This window comes from Dermacentor variabilis, chromosome 1, assembly GCF_050947875.1.
Source record: "Dermacentor variabilis isolate Ectoservices chromosome 1, ASM5094787v1, whole genome shotgun sequence".
NCBI lineage: Eukaryota > Metazoa > Arthropoda > Arachnida > Ixodida > Ixodidae > Dermacentor > Dermacentor variabilis.
This window is the reverse complement of record NC_134568.1, coordinates 198,723,749-198,749,172: the sequence shown is the minus strand read 5'-3', so window position 1 is coordinate 198,749,172 and position 25,424 is coordinate 198,723,749. Positions and strand designations below refer to the sequence as shown.

The following is a 25,424-nucleotide window of genomic DNA, read 5'->3' as shown; positions in this document are numbered from 1 at the left end:
CCACGTGACATACCCGCTTGCGCTGCGTGATTGCAGCCCTCCCAAACTGTCACAATCTAACATAGCATCTAGCAGGGCGTGCTGCCGCTAAAAAGGCGACAGGGCAGTGACGAAGGCGTTGGCTGTGCGATTTACGTCAGCCATGTGCTTCCCTCGCAGCGGTTCACGATAGCGATAAGCAGACGCAGCGGCAGCGCACCCGCTAAACGCTATGTTCGTTTGTGCGCGGAACGCGTGGGCGCAGTGCAATCACGACGCGCATGCGGGCATGTCACGTGGCCCTTTCTTGTATTTCGCGGGCCATCCGCAGTAAGCTGAAAAACACTAGTACTTAATAGACAGACAAAAACTGTTTATTCGGACGTTTTGCAAACCGCTCTGCAACTTTCCAAATAGAATTTTTTTTCCTAGCTTCGTTGTGCCATGAATGCACGGGGCATGCACATGGTCTTGAATGCACAGTGGCCCAACTTGGGTCACTGAATATGTGCCGCTGAGCAGTGGCGTAGCCAGAAATTTCGTTCGGGGGGGGGGGGGTGCTCACGTTGGAGCTTGGCCTCCTCACACAATTTGTCGAGGGATCAAATACATGAGTAATAACTGCATTGCAATTGCCAAAGATGCTGCAAACAAATTCTTGAACGCTACGCACTGTCAAGACAAGTAAAATATGTATTTTTTCATAGAAGAATATATTTTTATGGTCCTAAAAATTGTGCCAGAAATAACTGATATCAATTCTTCCATGTTGTTTGTCTATATATTAAGAAAGAAAATATCACACGAACTTTAGAACTATATCAGTGCGAAACCAGCAAAGCAGTGCATGCCGCTGATATGATAAATGTAAAGGCCGTGAAATGAACGAGTTGAGGACAAATATGTTAATGATACTTTGTCATTCGAAAGCCTTGTTTACATTTTTGTACATATGCAACGGCCAGGGAAAAATCTCAGTGACGCTGTCCTTCATTCTAATGTACTGCGCAGGAGCAGCTGTCCCCGGTTGCGAATTGTAATTGCACCGAAATTGTAGTCGCAACAGAGATCACATATAAAAAGCAGCAGTTCTGCAAAATATACATTAGAAATTCGAAGTACAATAGAATACACAAATGCCAAGATAAAGATTGTTAAAAATAAAAAAAGTGTCTCTGGAAACAAAGTTCACTGCATGTATCCACAAAACCTCGCAACAAGATATTTAAATATACGTATAAGTAACCGGACAGGCCGCCATTGGAATCTGAACCTGGCAACGTTTAACGTTAGAACGCTATCTAGTGAGGCGAGTCTAGCAGTGTTATTGGAGGAATTAGAGGGTAGTAAATGGGATATAATAGGGCTCAGTGAGGTTAGGAGGACAAAAGAAGCATATACAGTGCTAAAAAGCGGGCATGTACTGTGTTACCGGGGCTTAGCGGAGAGACGAGAACTAGGAGTCGGATTCCTGATTAATAAGGAAATAGCTGGTAACATACAGGAATTCTATAGCATTAACGAGAGGGTGGCAGGTCTTGTTGTGAAACTTAATAAGAGGTACAAATTGAAGGTGGTACAAGTCTATGCCCCTACATGCAGTCATGATGACCAGGAAGTCGAAAGCTTTTATGAAGACGTGGAATCGGCGATGGGTAAAGTCAAAACAAAATACACTATACTGATGGGCGACTTCAATGCCAGGGTAGGCAAGAAGCAGGCTGGAGACAAGTCAGTGGGGGAATATGGCATAGGCTCTAGGAATAGCAGAGGAGAATTATTAGTAGAGTTTGCAGAACAGAATAATATGCGGATAATGAACACCTTTTTCCGCAAGCGGGTTAGTCGAAAGTGGACGTGGAGGAGCCCGAATGGTGAGACTAGAAATGAAATCGACTTCATACTCTGCGCGAATCCTGGCATCATACAAGATGTAGACGTGCTCGGCAAGGTACGCTGCAGTGACCATAGGATGGTAAGAACTCGAATTAGCCTAGACTTGAGGAGCGAACGGATGAAACTGGTACACAAGAAGCCAATCAATGAGTTAGCGGTAAGAGGGAAACTAGAGGAATTCCGGATCAAGCTACAGAACAGGTATTCGGCTTTAACTCAGGAAGAGGACCTTAGTGTTGAAGCAATGAACGACTATCTCATGGGCACCATTAAGGAGTACGCAATAGAAGTCGGTGGTAACTCCGTTAGACAGGAAACCAGTAAGCTATCGCAGGAGACGAAAGATCTGATCAAGAAACGCCAATGTATGAAAGCCTCTAACCCTACAGCTAGAATAGAACTGGCAGAACTTTCTAAGTTAATCCACAAGCGTAAGACAGCGGACATCAGGAACTATAATATGGATAGAATTGAACAGGCTCTCAGGAACGGAGGAAGCCTAAAAACAGTGAAGAAGAAACTAGGAATAGGCAAGAATCAGATGTGTGCGTTAAGAGACAAAGCCGGCAATATCGTTACTAATATGGATGAGATAGTTCAAGTGGCGGAGGAGTTCTATAGAGATTTATACAGTACCAGTGGCACCCACGACGATAGTGGAAGAGAGAATAGCCTAGAGGAATTCGAAATCCCACAGGTAACGCCAGAAGAAGTAAAGAAAGCCTTAGGAGCTATGCAAAGGGGGAAGGCAGCTGGGGAGGATCAGGTAACAGCAGATTTGTTGAAGGATGGTGGTCAGATTGTCCTAGAGAAACTGGCCACCCTGTATACGCAATGCCTCATAACCTCGAGCGTACCGGAATCTTGGAAGAACGCTAACATAATCCTAATCCATAAGAAAGGGGACGCCAAAGACTTGAAAAATTATAGACCGATCAGCTTACTGTCCGTTGCCTACAAAGTATTTACTAAGGTAATCGCAAATAGAATCAGGAACACCTTAGACTTCTGTCAACCAAAGGACCAGGCAGGATTCCGTAAAGGCTACTCAACAATAGACCATATTCACACTATCAATCAAGTGATAGAGAAATGTGCAGAATATAACCAACCCTTATATATAGCTTTCATTGATTACGAGAAAGCGTTTGATTCAGTCGAAACCTCAGCAGTCATGGAGGCATTACGGAATCAGGGTGTAGATGAGCCATATGTAAAGATACTGGAAGATATCTATAGCGGCTCCACAGCCACCGTAGTCCTCCACAAAGAAAGCAACAAAATCCCTATAAAGAAAGGCGTCAGACAGGGAGATACGATATCTCCAATGCTATTCACAGCATGTTTACAGGAGGTATTCAGAGGCCTGGAGTGGGAAGAATTAGGGATAAAAGTTGATGGAGAATACCTTAGCAACTTGCGATTCGCTGATGGTATTGCCTTGCTTAGTAACTCAGGAGACCAATTGCAATGCATGCTCACTGACCTGGAGAGGCAAAGCAGAAGGGTGGGTCTGAAAATTAATCTGCAGAAAACTAAAGTATTGTTTAACAGGCTCGGAAGAGAACAGCAGTTTACGATAGGTAGCGAAGCACTGGAAGGGGTAAGGGAATACATCTACTTAGGGCAGGTAGTGACCACGGATCCGGATCATGAGACTGAAATAACCAGAAGAATAAGAATGGGCTGGGGTGCGTTTGGCAGGCATTCTCAAATCATGAACAGCAGGTTGCCACTATCCCTCAAAAGGAAAGTGTATAACAGCTGTGTGTTACCAGTACTCACATATGGGGCAGAAACCTGGAGGCTTACGAAAAGGGTTCTGCTGAAATTGAGGACGACGCAACGAGCTATGGAAAGAAGAATGATGGGTGTGACGTTAAGGGATAAGAAAAGAGCAGATTGGGTGAGGCAACAAACGCGGGTAAACGACATCTTAGTTGAAATCAAGAAAAAGAAATGGGCATGGGCCGGACATGTAATGAGGAGGGAAGATAACCGATGGTCACTAAGGGTTACGGACTGGATTCCAAGGGAAGGGATGCGTAGCAGGGGGCGGCAGAAAGTTAGGTGGGCGGATGACATTAAGACGTTTGCAGGGACAACATGGCCACAATTAGTACATGACCGGGGTAGTTGGAGAAGTATGGGAGAGGCCTTTGCCCTGCAGTGGGCGTAACTAGGCTGATGATGATGATGATAAGTAACCAATAAATCTACGTATCTAAGCAAAAGTCACTTTATACAGGGTGTTCACGCTAATTTTAGCCAGAGTTTAAAAATATGCCGATACACTCTAAGACGACGCGACCAAGTGCATGTTGCTCACTTTTGTACGCAGTGTGTCACGCTTAATTTTGTATTTTGCCTGATTAGATTTTTAGTCAAGATTAATAAACCAACTTCTGAAGTAACGAAGTTAGGAAAAAAATTCCATTTAGAAAATTGCAGAGTAGTTTGCAAAGCGTCCGAATAAACAGTTTCTGTCTTTCTATATATATATTAGGTATTAGTGTATTTCAGCTTACTGATGATGCCCGCGAACTACAAGACTAGTGACATGCCCGCTTGCGCGTCGTGATTGCATTGCTCCCCAACGTTCATCGCAGAAACAGCCATAGGCGTGCTACCACTTAAAAGGCGACAGGGCAACCACGTAGGCGTCGGCTGTGCCGTTTACGCCAGTGATGTGCTCCCTTCGCAAAAGTTCGTTATAGCGATAAGCAGACGCAGCCGTTACTGCTTGTGCTGCCGGAAGCAACAGGTCCGTCATTTCGCGATAGCTGTAAGCAAATTGAACCATCCCTAATAAAAAAAAAAAACTCAGTTTTCAGAAGGCTGAAACTGACATACCTCTTGCCGGTCAGAGTGTTGTTAAAAACATTGGACGAATGACTGTGCTGTCATATATTCCGCACCAAACGTTAAAAGACCACTGATATTGGTGGTGGGATATTCCTAGCCAGTGGGGATATTGCTCACTTCTATAGTGTGCGTTGTGCATATTTACTTGGCAATTTCAGGTGAAGGCCCCTCGCCTTCGCTCAGGGGGTCCGCGAGCCGCGACCAGCACGACAAAGGACCAAAGGCGCAAGGAACAAGAACCGCTTTTATTTACGATAGAATGTAACACTCAAAATTACCGCAGCCTCGCGGCCAATAGCAGAAAAGAACAAGGCAAAGAAGCAAGCAGTAAAGAAGCAAAGCAGCAAAAAAGCAGCAAAAGCAAAGAAGCAAGCAGCAAAACAGCGAGGCAACAAAATATACAAGCCAAAGGGAGCGACGAAAGAACGGCTGCTACAAACCATCAACCAACACAATCTTTCGGGCGATAACAGAATGCATAAAGCGCAGAAAGCAAGCAAGCACCGAACCAGGCGCGCAGATAGTCCCAAAAGCGAACAACAAGAGCACTCGTTCATGCAGACACAATACAAAGACGCTTTTCCCCCTGCTCTGTAGCACGCTCGGACAGAAACCTAGACGGGCCACGCCCCACCAGCGCCTCCCCAGGCCCGCGCCCCGCAAAAAGCCCCGAGTGCCGTCTTCGCTGCCTTCTTATCGGGCAGCTCCCTTCCCGGCAGTCCCCGCGCGAGTTCTTACGATAACGCGATCGGTGCGCATGCTCCATGCGACGAGTGCCGTTGTGGCGCGCGTTTCAAAGGCTTCCCCCGTGCGCGCTACAGAGAGGGCCTAAGGGCCCGACACAGGAAAAGTTCATCTCGTCAGTCCGGATACCTCGGTGAGAAAGTCAGAATCCTGCTCCTCCTGAATCAAAATCCAATTCGAAAAGTTGAGTCTCTTTTGAAGATCCCTTGACTCCAGGCATTGATTCAACTGCAGGTGATAAGGGTGCAGTCCAGCTGTTTTCAATATCATCCAGGCAGTTGAGTTGGACACACCGAGCTGTGCGCTCACGCTGTGCGTGCTAGCGTGTGGATTAGCTGCCATGAAAGACAAAACGTTGGAGCGAACCTCATTATTTATGACTCAAGTTCTCTGCCTCTTTCTTGTGAAGCTGCCGGTTTGCTTCAGTGACTCGTTGGCGTTGAATATTGTCATCGGGCTCAGTCGCGTACCCGGGTGCTCGTTTCAAAATATTCTTGCAGCCTGCCGTCTCTGTCTGCTTGCAGCTACTACGGCAAGGATCACGTTTGCTTTTTCCTCGTTAGAAAAAGGCATCACGAAATTGCTCGCGCTTTAGCGGCCGATGCACGATAGTCTGTTTATCGCTGTCTGGAATTACCACCCACCATTACAACCACGTCCATCAGTCGCTTTACACAGCACAGGAGATAATGGTTGCTAGCTTAAATCGAACAGCCAAAGCTTGCGTCGCTGCTCTGTCGCTTTTTAAGTGGCAGCTAATGCACCTATGGCTGTTTGTGCGCGGAAAGCTTGGGAGCAGTGCAATCACGACACGCAAGCGGGCATGTCACGTTGTGTTTTTTTTTTTGTATTTCGCGGGAATCCGCAGTGAGCTGAAAAACACTAATACTTAATAAACAGAAAGACAGAAACTGTTTATTCAGACGCTTTGCAAAGCGCTCTGAAACATTCTAATTCGAATTTTTTTCCTAGCTTCATTGCTTCAGAAGTTAGTTAAATAATCTTGCCTAATTATCTAATTCAACAAAATACAAAAATAGCTGCACAATGCATACAAAAGGGAGCAACATGCATTTGGTAGCGTCGTCTTAGAGTGCATCGGCATATTTTTAAACTCCGACTAAAGTTAGCTAAAATACCCTGGATAATGCGTCAAACAAGGCAAATAAACATGTTGCGCAATCACAGATTCACAGATCACAGAATCCTAAGGCCCGCACCCCCCCTCCCTCCACTCCCTCGAAGCATCGCGCGCGACGGAAGGCGGCGCGCTTCCTTCCCGCTTTTCTCCGTTGCGCACACAAGACTGGCCCACCATCTCGGCTGCCCCCTTCAGCCCCCATCTCTTCCCCCCCCTCCCGCTACGCTTTCACTCGCACATACAGCATGCGGCGCGCGCTGACGATGTTATCACCCTTGGACTTCATACGGAACATGACAGCGACGACAGGAATGCGCCTTGACTGTCCACCTAATTGCTATCGCAATAATATAGTAAGAGTATCCGGCAAGTGAAGAGTCCCGTGACCGATTACTTTTCCCAAAAGTAGTAACAAAATCCAACTTTCAGCATGCGACAATTCGCTGCGCGGCAACAACATCTTTTTGTGTGTGTGTAGGGGGGTGGGGGCACCGAAATGAAGAAACGCAAAGGAAAGCATCTTGGCACAATCGAATACCTACCTTGGGCACCTAATGTAGCTACCTAAAGAATATCCATAGAAAACGTGAGACGCTTAGTCTACAGAGAACCATATGCATGCTGCTCGTTATCCTACACTGGCGAGATAAGTCTTTCCGTAGACGTTGCGATAACATCGAAACGATGGTGATGCCCTCAAGCGAACGCGTTGCAATCTGTCGAGTCCCCACAATGTGACGGCGAGCAACCATTGCTTCTTTTTGTCGTTTGCTAGCCAGAAAGCGTCCAAAACTCTCCGAGGCCAAAATCCGCTCGGCCAGAGAAGAACGCGCACCGCAGTGCGCCGCGCGGTTGTCAGGGCAACACATGAAAAACGCATGACCTCTGGCTGGCTCTGGTAGCCCGCGGGTAGAGAGAACAAGAAATTGGAGAGGCTCAATGTGTCCTCGCGTTTACTCTCTCTCGCGAATAAAATTCAAGGTAGAAAAAATAGATAAGAACGCATACCTTTGCTTGCTTTAGTGTCTTGACATGGATGCTTTGGCGCAGGTGAAAAAGATGTTGATATTGTTTTCTGTGACATGATGGCAAATATGAACCATCACAACGCTTCATCTCATCGGACCTCGCTACGTGGTTTGCCAACTTGTCTGATAGTGTATTGATTTGGCTTGTTTCGTTGTATGGTCCGATGTACGACTTTAGAAAAGTAAATGCAGCTTTGGCATCAAATGTTAATAAGAAGAATAAACCCACAAAGATCCGGAAATGAAAATGTAGAGCACGACTTTGGAAATGTCAATGCACCTTTCGCATCAAAACATTATGTGATTTTTATACCTCTAAAGTTTCTTAATTGAAATCCATGCGCTCTGTAGATTCTGCGGCATTTGCGAGATGCCGCGGCGGGCCCACTCGCCATGAAAGCGCCCTTGAAACTTTGTGCTCGGATGGGGATCTTTGCGTTATGTGACTCCATGCGCATGGGCGTCGCCGCGAAACCCAGCCCGAGTTCACAATCTTTGCGCCGAAATGTTTTTTCGGGCGCGAAAAATACATTCTAGAGAAAATTCAGAATGATTTCCGGCGCCGTGGGTTGTTTTGGTTGACGGTGCATCACAGCACGAAAAAATTTCGGGGGGGGGGGGCTGAAGCCCCATAAGCCTCTCCCCCCCCTGGCTACGCCCCTGCCGCTGAGTGTGTGGCAAGCGAGGGAACAATTCTCAACATTTGCCGGCACCAACGCGCCACCCTTCTCGTGTCGCATTTCTTTTTTCGCTAGAAATTGGCAAATATAGGAGGCAAGGCACTACGCGACTAAATATGCATTTTTTTCGCTTAGTATGGAAAGTTTGCGTTGGTGTACACGTTCAATGACGCATCATATCGTTTGGCATACGTAAGCTTTTCCACACGATAGCGAGCCCCCCCCCCTCTCTCTCTCTCTCACACACACACACACACACACACACACACACGCACGCACACACGCACACACACACGGACACACACACGCACACACGCACGCACACACACACGCACACACGCACACACACACGCACACACACACGGACACACGCACACACACACGCGCGCGCGCGCGCGTGGTCTGGCAAATGTTACGCGTTGACAGCCCCTTTAATAACCTTTGAGGTACGGAAGGGGAAGAGGGGAGGAGATGTTCTGCTCTGCCACTGTTTTCACGAAGCATGTGTTTCTGCTTCGCTTGCCCGCCACTGAAAAACTGCATTGCGCATTGATTATACGGAGCGACGTATACCGTGGTCTAGGTGATAGCAGTGCGTGTAGTAGAGTCTCTAACTTGATCCGGCTCCGCCCGATAAGCGGAAAACAAACACTCCTATCAACCTGATTCGGAGGCAAGTCCAGCCGCACCGGAGCCGACCATCCGGGGAGAATTCCGCACTGTTCGCGCGTAACAGGCGATGTGTATATACGCCACCGCGTATCGGTGTGAGGAAATGCAGTGCGCAGTTTATTTTTTCTTTTTCTGTCGTTTGTAGAGGTTCGTTTATTTACAACTTCCTAATTGTACGATATTCGGAGATGAATTTTGTTGTATGGCGAAATGTATGAAGTTATAAAGAGGAGAAACATGAAAAAGTGCCACAGCTAGTTTCAGTAACTATATATATACAAGCGGCATTTAGCGAGGTTCGCGTTACTATTCACGTCTCAAAAACCACGCTTCTGGCAGACCGCCTTGAAGCCAAGTTTCTCGTCAGCAGCTATGGATATTCTGGACATAAGACAAAAAGCACTTGCGCTATCTTGAGCAACGAAGCACATCCTGTTGGCTGCCTTGCCTTGGCTGTCAGCTTTATGCTATCTTATCCCCCCCCCCCCCATCCCCTTAACTTCGTATTCGCAGCACCGGATGTTTCTCCTATAGCTCACAATGCGCTCACCGTCACACTGAGGTATAAATCGACGAACCCACTGATGCACCGCTTTCAATGGATGCGAACGTTTATTTAAAAAAAAAAAAATGACCCGTATACGAGATGTCTTTCTTCGTTTATTATTATTATTTATTTCATTGTTTGTCATTGTGGTGATCCTTAGTAATCGGTGCTTTTTAGATTGGTTTTAAAGGAAGCGAATGTAATCGGCAAATGCTTTTAGTCTTCTTTCGCTTAAAATCGAAATATCTGATAACACGAGTTCCACACAAGATCGGTATGGCCGCATGAAGGCCATTATATGATTTCAAACCGCAAAAAATGCATACGCTTTATGTAGTCATTAGCACGGCCTTTTCGCACAATAATTTGGATAAATAACTGCAGATCTGAACAGCTACCCATGCCGGGAAAATTTCGCTCACCGTTAGCACAGGAGCTTGTCATGGAATAGACATAGCACGTCCACGTTCAGGTGGTTTTTCCTTTTTTTTTCACCTTCATACTTCACGATTAAACTGTTATAGCATACTCTGTGGGGTGTGAAACAATTACGCTGGCATTTGGCTGCATCTTCTAACTTTTAGGAAAAGAGTATTCTGGCTGCGGAATTTTAATGCGGTGGATATGTTATATAAAAAAAAATAACGGAAACGTTAGCGACAAACAAGGCTCTTCGAGGACGAAAAAGATTACAATACCTGCAGTTAAAGATACCGAGGAAATTTAGCGAAGAAAGAAAGAAAGAAAGAAAGAACCTGATTTTCGACCGCACCTATAGGCCGTTTCATCGGGCGAGGAGGATAGGGCGCGCGGAGAGCCTTTCCTCCTCTCTGGCTTGGGCGATCCGGCGCGGCGCTGCTTGAAAGTATTGCTGTCGCTTGCTGTGGAACGATTTCGAGATGCTTTAGATCTTACTTTGTGAAATTTACGCCATATTCGTTCATATAAGGTCGTCAGGGAAGCCTTCCGGTGCATCAGTAACTACTGTAGGCAGAAATATGTCTTGGGGGCGCAAAAATGTGAGTCGCATAGTCAGCCGCGGTGTATGCGCATTATCAGTCGCGGTGCGTGCATGTGTAAAACATAAAACATAAGAGCGCATGCTCGTGCACGGCCAACCTATGGCAACCACGAAACATCTGAGCGGCAGGCGCTATCAAATATTTGTGATACACTGGCATCGTTTTCACGCATTTCAAGTCTAGTATGCTTGAAATTACCATATGTCTACGCTAGCCTTGCTGCATGAGGCCCATGGCGCTGCTCAACACAGCGATCACTGTGGTTGGTAAGCCAGCACGTACGTATATAAGCTGTGTGTTTCGACATTGCCCTTTTGGCCTGAATACAGCCATAATATATGAGAGGGTTCGCATAAAAAGAATGCGATGGCTATTTTTGAGCGCTAAATTTCCGTAATACGTGTGAGTGCGTCGTGGACAACTGAACGAACACAACCGAAAAAAAAATTCGGCTATCCTCTTTCTCTAAAAAGCAAGAAAAAACGGGCTAACGCCACACAACTTTTATAGATATATAACCGCTGATGCCGTATGCTTGCACCATGCGCTATATAGAACCAAGATATCTGTAGTCCAGCACCTACTACTGCTTAGGACGCTCGCGCAGTTCGTAAACGGTCGCTTTGCTGGACAAGCTTAATTAACACTGTAAGGTATGCTGTTATTACTAGCCAAAACTATTTTATTCATGGGTGGAAACCTCATCCCTCTAACCAAGTAGTCACGCAATGTAACCTGCAGCGAACAGTTTGAACGCCTGTCAAAGTATAACAGCACAGCTCCTATCGTAGCAGAACGGTACCCACGCTGTTGCGATCGTCGCGTATGTTTCATGGCTCCTAAAGCGCAGCTTAGAAATAGAGGATCATATTGCAATAAGGTCACATTAGTGATTGGAACATTCCGAAATACACAATTGATCTGCGAGGCTGATTGAAGGCTCAAATATGCGCGTGCATATCGCACTGCATGTTCCGTCCACCTCAACGCCAGCAGAAATTCCGGCCATGACGCCTTAAACCACTTCAGCACGTCTCACAGAACCGTTTACCACGTAGGAGACGCACGTCATACTAAACAGACCGCACGACCGCGAAAACACACGCCAGAACCTACCGCCGAGCGTATACCTGCCGTGCAAAAGACCGCTTTCACCCAAGCCAGTATGGCGCTGCTCATAGGCGGCGCCACTGCGTTCACAATATGGCGGCGCCTACGAAAAAACGGTCTATAGGCTGGCTGAAAATTAAACGCAGCGCTGCAGTGCTTGCGCCACTCGCGACTACGTACTCGGGCATGCGCTGCTCGATGCACTTCCAGACTGCGTGAAAAGAGGCAGCGACTCACTTCTCTTTCTGCGCCGACGGCGTCGTCCAAAGACTTTTGCCCCCGGACGTACTCCTTGCCTAGTGAAAGTGCCTAGCGCGCGGCAAGTGGATATTTCGTGCATGCTGTGAAATAAATAAATAAATAAATACGAAGTAATGACGACGTAGTTCAGTGCCCTTCGAAGTGCACGATTAACCGCAGCAGCTATGCATGCCTGTGATGCGTCCTCACACGTCACGTTGCCATATATACCGAGTGTTTTTTTTTTAACATTAAGAGAAATTAAAAAAAAAGACATGTGGCGTTTAGCACGAATTTGCGCCCTTATTGAGCTGGAATACTGGAAGAGGTACACATTACTTACACTGCAAATCAGTACACGTAACTGAGTTGGTACTTAACAAAACTTCACTAATGAGCTTTTCAGCAAGTTACGTATCAGTTCTTTAATTTTTTTTTTTTCATATGTAGAAGCATGGAAAGGGGCGCTTTCAATTCGTGTATTGGAATATGCGCGCTACAGTACTGTAGCGCCCCCTTTCCATGCTTCTACATATGAAAAAAAAAATTAAATAACTGATGCTTTTGATTTTCCAAGGCTCATCCCCTTGGAACGGATGGAGATTAACGCAGTCAAACTTGCCGTAAAAATGCATTGTTGTTCCACTTACTTTTTTTTAACAAGACGCCTTAATTGTTATGCACTGATGCTCGAAAGTTACTGGAACACGGATGCATTTCGTCGCAAGCTTTGGAAAAGCATATCTCGAAACTGGTGTCATCTTTAGAATTAATTCGAAGGACCCGCCGTGGTTGCTCAGTGGCTATGGTGTTGGGCTGCTGAGCACGAGGTCGCGGGATCGAATCCCGGCCACGGCGGCCGCATTTCGATGGGGGCCAAATGCGAAAACACCCGTGTGCTTAGATTTAGGTGCACGTTAAAGATCCCCAGGTGGTTGAAATTTCCGGAGTCCTCCACTGCGGCGTGCCTCATAATCAGAAAGTGGTTTTGGCACGTAAAACACCATATTTTAGGATTAATTCGAAGCGGATATACTCACCGGCTAAAATTCTGAAATTGCAACATGTGACGTAAGGTCATTAGTTCGAAAGGTAATTAGCAAAGATTTGTTAAATATTCGTTTTCTTTTTTGCGTGTGTGCAGTTAACGTCTGCCTCTGAGAGTAATGTAGCTCAAGAAGTAGAATTATCACGGGTGATTTTTAAAAATTGCATTAACGATTCAATAAAACACCCACGTGACCTGCGTGCAAGACCTCCAGCTGGAGCCGCCTTGCAGAACGAGCGCCCCTCGAGACCCACCTGGGCGTCCTTGGCCGTCCAGAGCAGCTCCGAGGTGGGGAAGGCCGGATTGCGCGACACCAAGGGGAACCCCTGCCCGCACACCTGGCTCATCCTGAGCTTGACGCATTGCAGGAAGGCGCCTATGATGGGGTAAGGGTTGACGCGCGCCACGGGCTGCGGCTCCGTGGGACGCACGCACAGGATCGGGTACACGTAGCAGCGGTCGCGGCTCGCTCGGAACCGCACCTTCACGTAGATCATCGTTCTCTCCGTCTCCTCCGGGATGCGGTAGCCGTACTGCGCCAGCAGGGCGGCATTGAGAGCGCGCATGTGCCCGGCACGTGCACTGTTGGGCCTTCAGCTGGCAGCTTCGCCGGCTGAACACTCAGGAGGGAAGAAGCAGTAAAGAACGTAACGAGCGTAAACTTGCGTAAGCAACCTCATCTGGTGTATAGGCATGGCGAGAACTCACGTCTTCTTTCACGCAAGGTGTGCGGTCACGCTAATCCTTAAAAAAAGTTTTACAGCGAAGCTATTTATGGCTAGGGTTCCGTGGATTTCTCGTGTCCGTCGACAAATCTGCGTGTGTAAAAAACTGGGCTCCCGAATATGATGCAAAATCGCTTCATTCTGTGCAAAAGCTTATATGTCTCATCACTTGGATATGCATTTTCTGCAGATTAGTTATCAATAGGCACAATTTTCAAGGTCAGTGGACTCTCAGGTAGACTATATATATATATATATATATATATATATATATGCTTGCTTACGGGGGTATGAGCGCCATGAGGTAGGCATAGGGTAGGCATAGAAATGCTTACGCATTTAATAACAGAGGTGATACGAGAATTTGTATGCGTACCTATTGTCACGATAACCAGCGACCAGGACAATAAATGTGTTCGTACCTTTGTTCAAAATTCTGGGTCACCTAAGTGTCGTGTGCTAAACAGCTTCGCTAGTCATCCACCTTCACGGAGTGGAATGACTCATGTTCTTTTGTTAACAATCTGTGAGGGACGACTGAACTTTTTTTTATGACGTGGTTTTTTTTATTCACAATATAATGAAAATTAAAAGCACTAAAAAAAATTGGAAACACACACATGCACGCGCGCGCACACACGCACACATTTGACGTCATTTGCATAGAGCTCCCGTTGTGTTTTAAATCATGTGCGAGTATAGTTGGAACGCCCTACATCGGTACCGAAATATTATAATACGCCACATAAACCGCGTTGTACGACCAAAAAGAGAGAAGGAGCTTTGCATGAATCTCTGTAGCCAACGATAGAGACCAAGGTCTTTGTCACCGAAACTGCTCGCATACATCTATATATACACCCGTGTTCAAAACAGACAAACCGAAACAGCGCGTTGTTGAACTTTTTTTCTTCTTCTTTCTCGCTGCCTCTCGACGCGGAAGAGCCTGTCATCGAGCGCCGATACATGGAATGCGAACGCGCGTACGTGTATGCATTTCCTTTCCACTCCTTTGTTGCAGATGCCTCGTCGCCAACATTTAAGCGCCCGCTGTTTTTTTGCCTCGTTTACTTTGCGTGTGTGCGCGTGCTACATGCGAGTTATAGCTAACGTCTCCGAGGAAGAGGTGGAAGAATCGCCGTGCCCACCTGTCATCATCCAAGAACGCCGCATGCAACACTGACAGTTTTCGGCGCTTTGAACTCAAAGTATTGCAACATGCAGTTATCTTTTTCCTAACTATCGTTGCCTGATCTCTCCTCTCTATACCTTCTTTTTCTGCCATATGTTCATCTCTCGTGCTTGTACTATGTTGATATGAATATTTAAATTTCGTTTCCGCGTCTTTCCAGCTCATATTTATGGCTTTTCAGATGGCGCTGAAGCTGGTGCTTGGCTCCTGCGCGCGTTACGAACCCTGCAGCGATCGTGCACCGCTTTCGTGAACAACGACAGGAGCAGTAACGACGGTGTCGACAGCAGTGAGAACAAAAGCAAAGAAAGAAATATCCGAACACCGTGCGCACAATGTAGTAGATCGGGTACTCGGACTTACTAACCTCTATAACGTCCTACCAAACCGTTCGCTTCGTTTCCTTAAACATAACCTCAAACATGCTCCCGTACACTTACGCAAACTGGCATACACAACACTAATACGCCCTAAAATAGAGTACGCATCAGCCATATGGGATCCCCATCAGGAATACCTAATAACTGACTTAGAAGCCCTGCGGAACCGTGCTGTACGCTTCATCTTTTCAGATTATTCACGAGAAACCAGTGTAACAGCATTAAAAAATCGCGCCGAGCTTGAAGCCTTGTCACTTCGCCGTAATATATTTCGTTTAACACTATTCCATAAGCTCTACTATCACGTATCTCTTCATAACGAGTTCATGTGTGAACCCTCAGCCATTTTTCCGCGTCGGGATCATTCTTGCAAAGTCAAATGCATAATGGGTTATTCCCTCGCATTTGGTCAGTCATTTATATCTCGCACCGCGAAAGAATGGAATAATCTGCCATCGCACATTGTTACTGAAACAAATGCCTCGAAATTTACAGACGCTCTACGCAACACCATGCATACCTAATATATCACGTTTCACTCTCTGATTTGTAAACAGATTTTTTTTTTTAGTGCGCCGATAACCAAAGACTCCACAACAGTGTCATAGTTGGTACAAATCATTTAGAGTTGCTGTACTGATAACTATCATTATTATTTCTTATTTTTTTGTGTTTGTACGTTGATGCACTGTAATTAATTTTGTCCCAGTTTTGTTTTTCCATTGTATTTACATTTACGCACTGTTTACCTCACCGATGTAACCTTTACCCTATGTAATACGCTCCCTAGAGGGCCTTTAGAGTTATTGTGAAATAAAAAATAAATAAAATAAGATTTATCTCTTTCTTTTTCGTCTGTAGTTCTATCTCGAGTACACGCGCGGGAGTTGTGCGCTCCAAGTAGAGAATTCTCCATAGTACAATCGCTTACGGTGTTTTTCCAGAACCTCTTCAACTCCTGGAAGCTTCTGTACGGACAATCGGAGCAAACTTTGAAGGACGCTGCTATGGCAGTTGCGGTCTTCATGCTGTAACATGGAAAACGAAAGCAAATGTGAAAGTCCTAAGCACCATTGTAGGTCACCAAATAAAGGGATACCATCTGCTGTCAGAAGCAATGGTATGAATGAATGAATGAATGAATAGGACGGGAATGGAAGAAAAGAGGTGGCACTGTGAATCGGGCAGTATTAACCTCCTCATGTATGATGGAGAACCCCGTATCTTGAGCGTACCGCGGGAGCGCCAGCGCCGTTTTCGTGTATTCGTTGTTTCTGAGTGATAAAATCATGTTGAGCCTGAGACAAGCATATAACGACCTGCAATGATGCATGTGAAGCATGTTCACTCCAGTTAGCTGCCGCTGTTGTTCGTGTTAAGTTTTGCGCTTCGTACGGAGTCACTTCACTGCTGCGCGATGGCTTACTTCACTGTGCGGTGTGCGGAAAAAACAGAAGCACCTAATGGCTCGGCATTTTGCTGGCGAATGCATGTAAGGTTGCGGGCTCGCTTCCCCCGCCCTGATGACCGAATACTGATGAGGCTGAACGTGAAAACCCCCTGCCGGCTTAAATTTTCAAGATGCTCGTAAAACAACCCCAGGTGGTCAGAAATAACTCCGGAGCATTACAGTGCGGTGTCTGCATAACCTAGCTCATTTAGCTCGAGAGCTCCTAAATATTTTGGGACGGAGAGAGCATTCTCCTCGGCAACCGCTGCCTTGGTTATGATGAGATTTGTTGCATTTAAAATAAGTTAAGGTCAAGTAACTGTATGAAGTAGATGTTCTATTGATGTCATATCAATTAAAGAAAATGATTTTTGAAAATTGCAAAATTAAAAAAAATCTATATCAAGTTTACAACTCTGTAACTGAGCAATAATAATAAAAAAACGATATCGCAATTTTGTTAACTACGCCCAACAATACGTCTAAAGCGAACAAAATTGGTGCATTACACTCTCCTCTGAAATACACCGCTAATTTGTGAGCAGGAATTTCGTGAAACCGTCGTAAACATTGTAATAATTTCACGTAAACTATCAATTCATATATCACATTTGCCCGATTCAGATGCTCTAACAGATGCATTTTACAGAGCTGCGAAATCTGTTTTTGGTGCAGTGTTACGGATTTGTAAAATTCGAGCTTCAATTTTTTTTAAAGCTCACCAACTTTCGGCAATCTTTGTAGAAAAAAATTGGTGGTCCTAAATGGAAATTCTGCTTCCTACAGTTGCTGTGATTTAACTTTCAAATTTCACTTTCAAAGAGCTCTAGTGGTTGTCTCGTGAGATAATATTTGGGTTTTACATCTATTTGAAACGGAAAATCGGAAAACCGACACGGCACATAGGAAAGCGTAGACGACTTTAGTTTCGGTCGGTTGATCCTGTCATGTTGAAAACCAGGACCTGCTGATACGAACAGTTTTTCACTGTTGTGACTGTAAGCGAACGAAGCTCTCACAGCGTCAAATGCCCTTATCCGCTTATCGATCACTCTCGGCGACAGTGTCACTTTCGCGAGGCCTCGCTCTACGAAATACATGCCTCACTTCATCGGCGGACATTCGCTGGCATTCCACCATTTCTGCTGTCTTTCCCGTCACTGAAGCCTCGGCGGGAGGTGAAAGATAGCGCCGACGGGTAGTGAGCCAATCGACTAGCTTCTCTCGCCACGTGAACTTCATCTGGCTGACACCCACGTATCGCGAACATTAAGTGACTCGGCGAAATTACGGCTATTTCTATATAGCCTTACTTCTTGAGCATGCCATTCATAGCCAAGTAATTAGCTACCTCGAAGATCATAACATTATTTTCAAATATCAGCACGGCTTCCGCAAAGGTTTTTCATGCGACACTCAACTCGCTGGCTTTGTTAGCGACTTACATATATCACTTGATGCGGGCTTTCAGGTTGACGCAGAATTTCTGGATTTTTCAAAGGCTTTTGATCGGGTCCCTCACAACAGACTTCTACTGAAATTAGCACAGCTTAACATCCACCCGAATGTGCTCGCCTGGATTAAAGACTTTCTATCGTCAAGAACTGATCGGTTCACCTCTGTTAAAAATTCTATACTTTGCTCATGTGACATATCGTGTGCCCCAAGGCGTGCTCGGTCCTCTACTGTTTCTAATCTGCATTGATGATTTGCTTGCCTGTGTAGGGTCCAGAGTTCGACTCTTCGCTGATGATTACATAATTTATCGTAACATTACCAATGACACTGACCCCAATACCTACAAACTGTTCTCAATGCAGTACGCACATGGTGCTCATCCTGTTTAATGACCCTTAACGTTTCTAAAACAAAACATATGTGTTTCACTCGTCGTACATCTCCTATTCCAACCACTTACATCTTTAATAGTAATACTTTAGAGCTAACAACAACTTAAAAGTACCTTGGGGTGCACCTTCAGTGTGACTTAACATGGCATTACCATATCGACCTCACCCTTGCGTCTGCTAACCGCTCACTTGGTCTTCTTAAACGTAACCTCAAACATGCTCCTATCCACGTAAAAAATCTTGCTTATGCTACTCTAATACGCCATAAAATTCAATGTGCTGCGTCCATTTGGGACCCCGATCAGGCCTACGTTATTTCTAACATCGAATCCTTGCAGAGCTGTGCTGGTCATTTTATTTTTTCAGACTACTCATCCTATAGAAGCGTCTCAGAACCAAAAAAGCGTGCTGAACGGGAAGACCTATCGCACCTCCGCAAACTTTCCCGTTTACCACTTTTTCATAAGCTTTATCACCATCCATCTCCTCACGACGATTTCTTTCAGTCACCCCATGCCATCTTTACACGAAGTGATCATTCTTTCAAAGTTAAACGCGTAAAGTAACGCGTAAAGTGCAATTCATCCTCTCATGCCAACTCGTTCTTTCCTCGCACGATCATTCAGTGGAACAATCTGCCATCGCACATCGCCACAGTAACTGACACGAAAAAAATTCCAGCATTTACTTCGCTGTGATGGAGATGCGTAATAACATGTTGCTCATTGTTCATTTCTTCAGCCTTCCCTTTCGTATTAGGCTCTATGTTTTCATTGCTGTGCTTTATTACTGCTTTGTGTATTGTTGTTGCTTTTTCTAATATATACAGCGTTATTAATAATTGTATCCCCCCCCTCCCTTTATGTAATACCCTCCCCTAGAGGGCCTTTAGGGGTCACATGAATAAAGAAGTAAGGCTCACGTGGGCTGTGCACGCAAGAAACTTTGAGGCCCTAGGCGCTGAGGCCCTAGGCGGAGGTACCCAAGAAATAAAATATGGCCGCTAAGCGGCCTTACAGCACACGGCGTCATACCTTGGCAGTACGTAGCATTGCAGGGGCTCTATCGGTACCTCCACCACGCACAGCCGCTCCAATGTGGCGCGGTCGATGCGCGACACCCTCAGAAGGTCGGCCAGCTGCGAGGAGAGGTTTACGACTGTGAGCAGAGAAGTGGTTTGGGCCGTGGCGTTACGCAGGGGCATCAAAAGAAAGAACAGAGGAGAGAGAAACCGCACGCCGCATAAGGAGTCCGTCAGCTTTAATTCGAGCGTCGTACTTTCTTGTTTGCTGCAATGACAAAGACATAGATGTTTTATTTCAGCTGACACGCGCAATGGTACATGTTCAACAGAAATGGTTAAGCGAGTATCGTCACACAACTCTTTTATTGTTATTTTATTTTCTTGTATTATTTTAAAACATTCAGCTTTCTTTTTTTTTTTTTTGAGACTCGAAGCCGGATAAACAAGTTGCTCACGTGAGTTTCGGCCATTGTGACTTGAAAACGGGCCCGTGCAAAAGTCTACCCTGCTCTACCTTCTCGTACAATATTAATACAAAGAATTTCGAGGCAAAAGTTCCGCATTGAGCGCAAGCTCACTTGGAAAGTGTCTAAAAAAAAGAGAGAGCGAGACAGCTTGTCTTAATGACGACATGCAAGGGTCGAACCAAAAGAACCGCTTGACGCCGCGCATATACTGATCGATGTTCTTTTTTTAATTATTAGTCTAATTTTATTTATTTTTCGTTAAGGGACAATGCGTGCCATTTTGTATAGCACCTGTGTACTCAACCCCTCGTTTACCACACAAATTATTAAATTTAGGTAAGCTGAAACGAAATTGAGAATGACATTGTGTTGGTTGAGATGACCGAAATACCTACGATGGAAAAGTGTTATGGTTGTCAAGTGTATTTATTTAAAACACACGAGGCGTTTCCAAAATCGCGTGCCATCAAAATTGGCATTATATCTAAGCTGTTTGCATTCTGTGGTCTTGTGTTTTCGCTGGACTTTCTTCTAAACTTTCTTCAAAAGCTTTTACCGACAAAAAAAGGAAAAATAGAGAAATAGAAAGGAACTTGCTACACAAAATCTGTCGGTCACGAAATCTGGCTGTTTGAAACCGTTAAAATACCTACGGAACATTCACCGAGACTATTATTCACTGGTGCCCGTATTCACAAAAAAGAAAAAAGAAGTTTCTTTTTTAATTACAATACTGTAAGCCCGTACGAGCTGTTACAAAGTGGAATCACACAGATACAACGGTATACCAGTCAACTATATATCAGTCAGCATACAAATACAATCATAAGAAGACGACTGCAGAAAATATAACTGACGAAAAAATAAAATTCTTAATTTCGTTAAAAAATGACGTCACGCGCTGTCAGCGTCAGTGAAAGCTTCCGGGCCAAGGCTATTCCATTCAGCTATAGTGCGTGCAAGGAATGAATATTTGTACGCATCAACTCGTGAGTTATGTGGCAAAAACACAGGACAATGATTGGGGCGAGCAAAAATTCTTCTATGTGGGAACGTATGTGGCGATGAGTTCAAATTAAATGTAGCGTTTGACAATTGGTAAAGAAACTTTAAGGGGGTTATTTTTCTCGACACATTAAGCGGTTGTAGGCCTGCCCTTGCAAGCAGGACTGTCACGGATTGCGTGCGTTGGTAGGAGGAGTCAATAAACTTTGTTACCAATCTCTGTAAGGTTCAAGTTTGTTGATTTTGTATTGCTGGCGGGGATCCCAAATTACACTGGCGTATTCTAAGGTTGTGTCTATGATCGTCTTGTAAACTTTAAGCTTGGCGTAGCAGCTAATTGTTTCCGTTTGAAAAAGCCAAGCTCGGGTGTAGCGATACTCCACTCATATATAGTTCATATATACGTTCATATAAAGAGTATCGTGCTCCACGGATACTCTTTATATGAACATTCCACTTTACCTTGTCCGCGATTGTTACGCCGAGGTACTTAAGTTGTTTTGAACGTGAAAATTGCTTGCCATTAATTTCGTATTGAAAAAAATCAAGATAAATTTGTTATTTGAGGATATTACGTAAGTGGACTTAACGAAGTTTATCTTCATGTCCCATCTGGAGCATCAGTCATATACGTATAATCTGCCAGGGTACGTTAATATTTGATAACTGGCGTTTTGGGCGCGCACAGAACGTACAACAGAAAGTCGTCGGCAAATGCACGGACTGCGACATGAGAACCCAAATCATCTGCAATGTCATTAATAAACAGTAAAAACGAAATAGGCCCCAGTACCAATCCCTGTGGAAACCCCGATGCGGATGGACGTTCACCTAGGGTTTTTACAAATTGCTGGCTTTTTACGGAGAAAGGAGACTACCCGCTTTAGAGTATTTACGTTAATGATGAATCTGTAAAGCTTTTCGGCAAGTTCTATGTGCGGCACCCGAATCGACTGTAACGCACGCACACGCACACGTATCCCCTCCACTGTGTGAGTGAGCGCAGAGAATGAATGCGAGGGCGGTTCACCGTCATGTGTCGCAGCCGGATACCACCAGCGGCCACCGTCAGCTCGGTCTTCGTCTCTGTGGCTAATATCTGCCACTCTGGAAACGTAAAATAGAGAGTATTTGAGCCCCACAAAAGATAAACAAGGACGCTGATGGACACCTCGGCGCATTTGTTTACTGCAGCAGTATTGGGAAACCAGGAAGGGGTTTGTAGCTTCGCGCTACGTTCGGGTGGATGACGCTTTTTCCTTTCACACACACACACACACACACACACACACACACACACACACACACACACACACACACACACACACACACACACACACACACACACACACACACACACACACACACACACACACACACACACACACACACACACACACACACACACACACACACACACACACGCACGCACGCACACACACACACACACACACACACACACACACGCACGCACGCACACTCGCACATACACACACACACACACGCACGCACGCACGCACGCGCTCGCACGCACGCTCGCACGCACGCACACTCGCACACACACACACACACGCACGCACGCACGCACGCACACACACACACCGTTTGTCGCGTTGGGCTATTGAATTATTAAAGAATAAAAATAACATAGACATACAATTTGATCTGTATACTCTCAGTCGCAAATCCTTTGGCATATCCAAAATTTTTTTTTACAGATATTGGAGCATTCATTTAGACCTGGGGAGGCATTCTATAAGAGCCCACCTAGTGAATATGTCCACTCGTCTGCTGCTGAAGTGCTTATTGGCTGTGGTGCCTGGTTGCTGCGGACGCGCAGCCCAGCCCAGCCAATCAGTACTTCAACAGCAGACGAAATGGACATGTACACTCTAACAGAATGGACTCTAACAGTGGACTCTAACAGAATACCTCCCCTGTAACATTCGTTGGATTCTAGAAGAGCAATCCACAAGTCATCACCCTCATTAGTTATAGCGCAAGTTAGTGTTGTGATGACTACCACGTTTCGGGGGACCCACCGTGGTTGCTCAGTGGCTATGGTGTTGGGCTGCTGAGCACGAGGTCGCGGGATCGAATCTGGGACCTGGCGGCCGCATTCCGATGGGGGCGAAATGCGAAAACACCCGTACTTAAATTTAGGTGCACGTTAAAGAACCCCAGGTGGTCAAAATTTCCGGAGTCCCCCACTATACGGCGTGCCTCATAATCAGAAAGTGGTTTTGGCACGTAAAACCCCATAATTTAATTTTTTTTTGGGGGGGGGGGGCAGTGTTTTATCGTTTTGTTAAAAGAAATTCTGCCACCACTCGATACTGTCATGAAAATGCAACGTTAAAACTCTGTTTCCATAGAAAGTGTAGCAGGATTTCTAAAATGCATTGTAATATTTTTTCCGGCAATTTTTGGACTGGCCGTGCCGCATATTCTGGCTTTATTATGGAGTCGTATAGCCTCTTCTAGGCACGGGTTTACATCCTTCGTTGCTAATACCTTCCGGCTAACGTGCCTTTAACCGGAGGCGTCAGAGAAGTTCATACACAAAAAGCAGGGAGAACATGATCAGTGGAAGAGTATGATTACCTATTGCTGGTAGAACGCCGGTGGCAACTAAGAAGTCTCTTCCTGTAAAAGTGCAAAAAACAAAACGAAACAAAACAAACAAAGAAAGACAAATGAACAAAACATGACATCCCCCGTAGATGCAGCAGGAAATTACAAACGACACACAAACAGGTTCCTCGGTGTGCCAGGGCCAAGGACGAATTCTTTCCGAATACCCCTTGCGGGTTTCCCCTGTTTTGTGCTGCATTCAAGGGGACCCCACTAAATGGAAACATTAAATCAGTTTAGACTGATAAAGTATTCTTTCAAGCCTCTGTCTTCGTTAATTTTGCCTTAAGATAAAGGTTCCTTACTAGAAGAGAAAACAAAAAACTTCCACTTTTTTTTTTCCTTTCACGCCGGAACCCCAGCGCCGGCACGTCAGTACGACGTCATGAATTTAAAAGTGCTTTCTAGTGTCCGGACTGTTGTGAATCTGTCATACCTAGTTCTCGAAACATGCTAAGCACAGTCTCAGGCTTAGGCCCTCCAGATTTTGCTCTCTGCATTGCGCCGTGGACCCCACGAACGACTTATCGCGGACGCACGAGAAATTTACCATCGGACAATTGAGAAAGGACATGGCATCGTGTTTCAGTAGTTGCCCATTCATTGTGGTGTCCTAGAAGTGAGCAGGCAGGCGCAGCTGCTCGATTTTCACACGACAGTAGCGATTGCGTCGCTATCCCGATGTCAAGAACAGGCGCAGTGGGAAAGCTCCGTGCACTTGCTCGCGAGCTTACGCTGGCCCAATGGAATTCGGCAGAGTATAAAAACCAGCGCATTTGCTCCCTGGATCCTGATCTGAAGCTCCGCCTTCCACATGAGACGGAGGTAACTTATTTGTCGCTTATGGCTTGGAACAGGTTTTACTAAAGCGCACTCCTGCCTCATAGGAATGGCCACAAGTCCAGAATGTGAAGTTTGCGGGTGCAAGGAGACGATAGTGCACCTTCTGCGTGATTGTAGTCGTTCCAATGCGCAAAGAAAATTCCTCAGCACCACGCTCGACAAGATTGACAACCGTACCCTTACGGAAGCCAGAATTCTTTGACCCTGGTCCCAGCCGGCGTCGGCCCGAACTGATTTAAAAGCGCTAGCGTGATTTAAAAAATTCAAGGTCATTCCGCCCCGTGGTGGTGGATTACCAGTGGAGTTGTAGACATTGTGGTAAGAAAACTTGTGGTAAATACTTTATTGTATCACTCATTGGTATACTTAGTAACGACGGTCACAATGGCTTTGTGGTCGCTATAATAAAACACTGATCGGCATACTCGCAACTGCAACACATTCTTGGATAATGTCAAATCGATGCACGAACGCCCTTGAGTGGTCGATTAGGCCGGATCGGTGTGGCATTGCAAGCGATATGTGCACAATACGAAACGCGTAAACCACTCCCTTTTCTGTCCGGACACATCTACATTGAAATCACCCACAACGACCACAGGGGTAGTGTCATCGCAACTAACCCACGCAAAGTGAGTAGCCATGAACCTTACAGGGCTGCGAGCCATTGCATTTTTCGCTTGCTTGCGGCGGTGCGAGCCATTGGTTACGGAGGTATGAGCCATTGATGATGACAGTTTTAGACATGCTGTTCTATATGTTGTATGCGTGATTAGAAAGAATGTAAGCACTGTTCGCTTCACTTTGCTGAGTGCTTGTAGCCTCTGCCTTACGGGGCTATGAGCCATTGATGATGATAGTTTTTGCGTGCGGACACGAAAA

At 45.6% G+C, this 25,424-nt stretch overlaps 1 protein-coding gene across 1 annotated transcript in view; it reads right to left on the bottom strand.

Moving 5' to 3' along the window:
* The window catches only part of LOC142590652 (uncharacterized), a 57,405-nt gene extending 33,654 nt beyond the window's left edge, over positions 1–23,751 (bottom strand). The window contains exons 1-5 of the mRNA XM_075703034.1: positions 23,670–23,751; positions 22,096–22,172; positions 19,604–19,707; positions 16,201–16,297; positions 13,227–13,505 (exon numbers count right to left, since the gene is read on the bottom strand). Of these exons, the coding sequence (XP_075559149.1) occupies positions 13,227–13,505; positions 16,201–16,297; positions 19,604–19,707; positions 22,096–22,101 (486 nt within the window). The 5' untranslated portion in view covers positions 22,102–22,172; positions 23,670–23,751. The remainder of the gene's footprint in view (positions 1–13,226; positions 13,506–16,200; positions 16,298–19,603; positions 19,708–22,095; positions 22,173–23,669) is intronic.
* Positions 23,752–25,424: the final 1,673 nt, after the last annotated feature.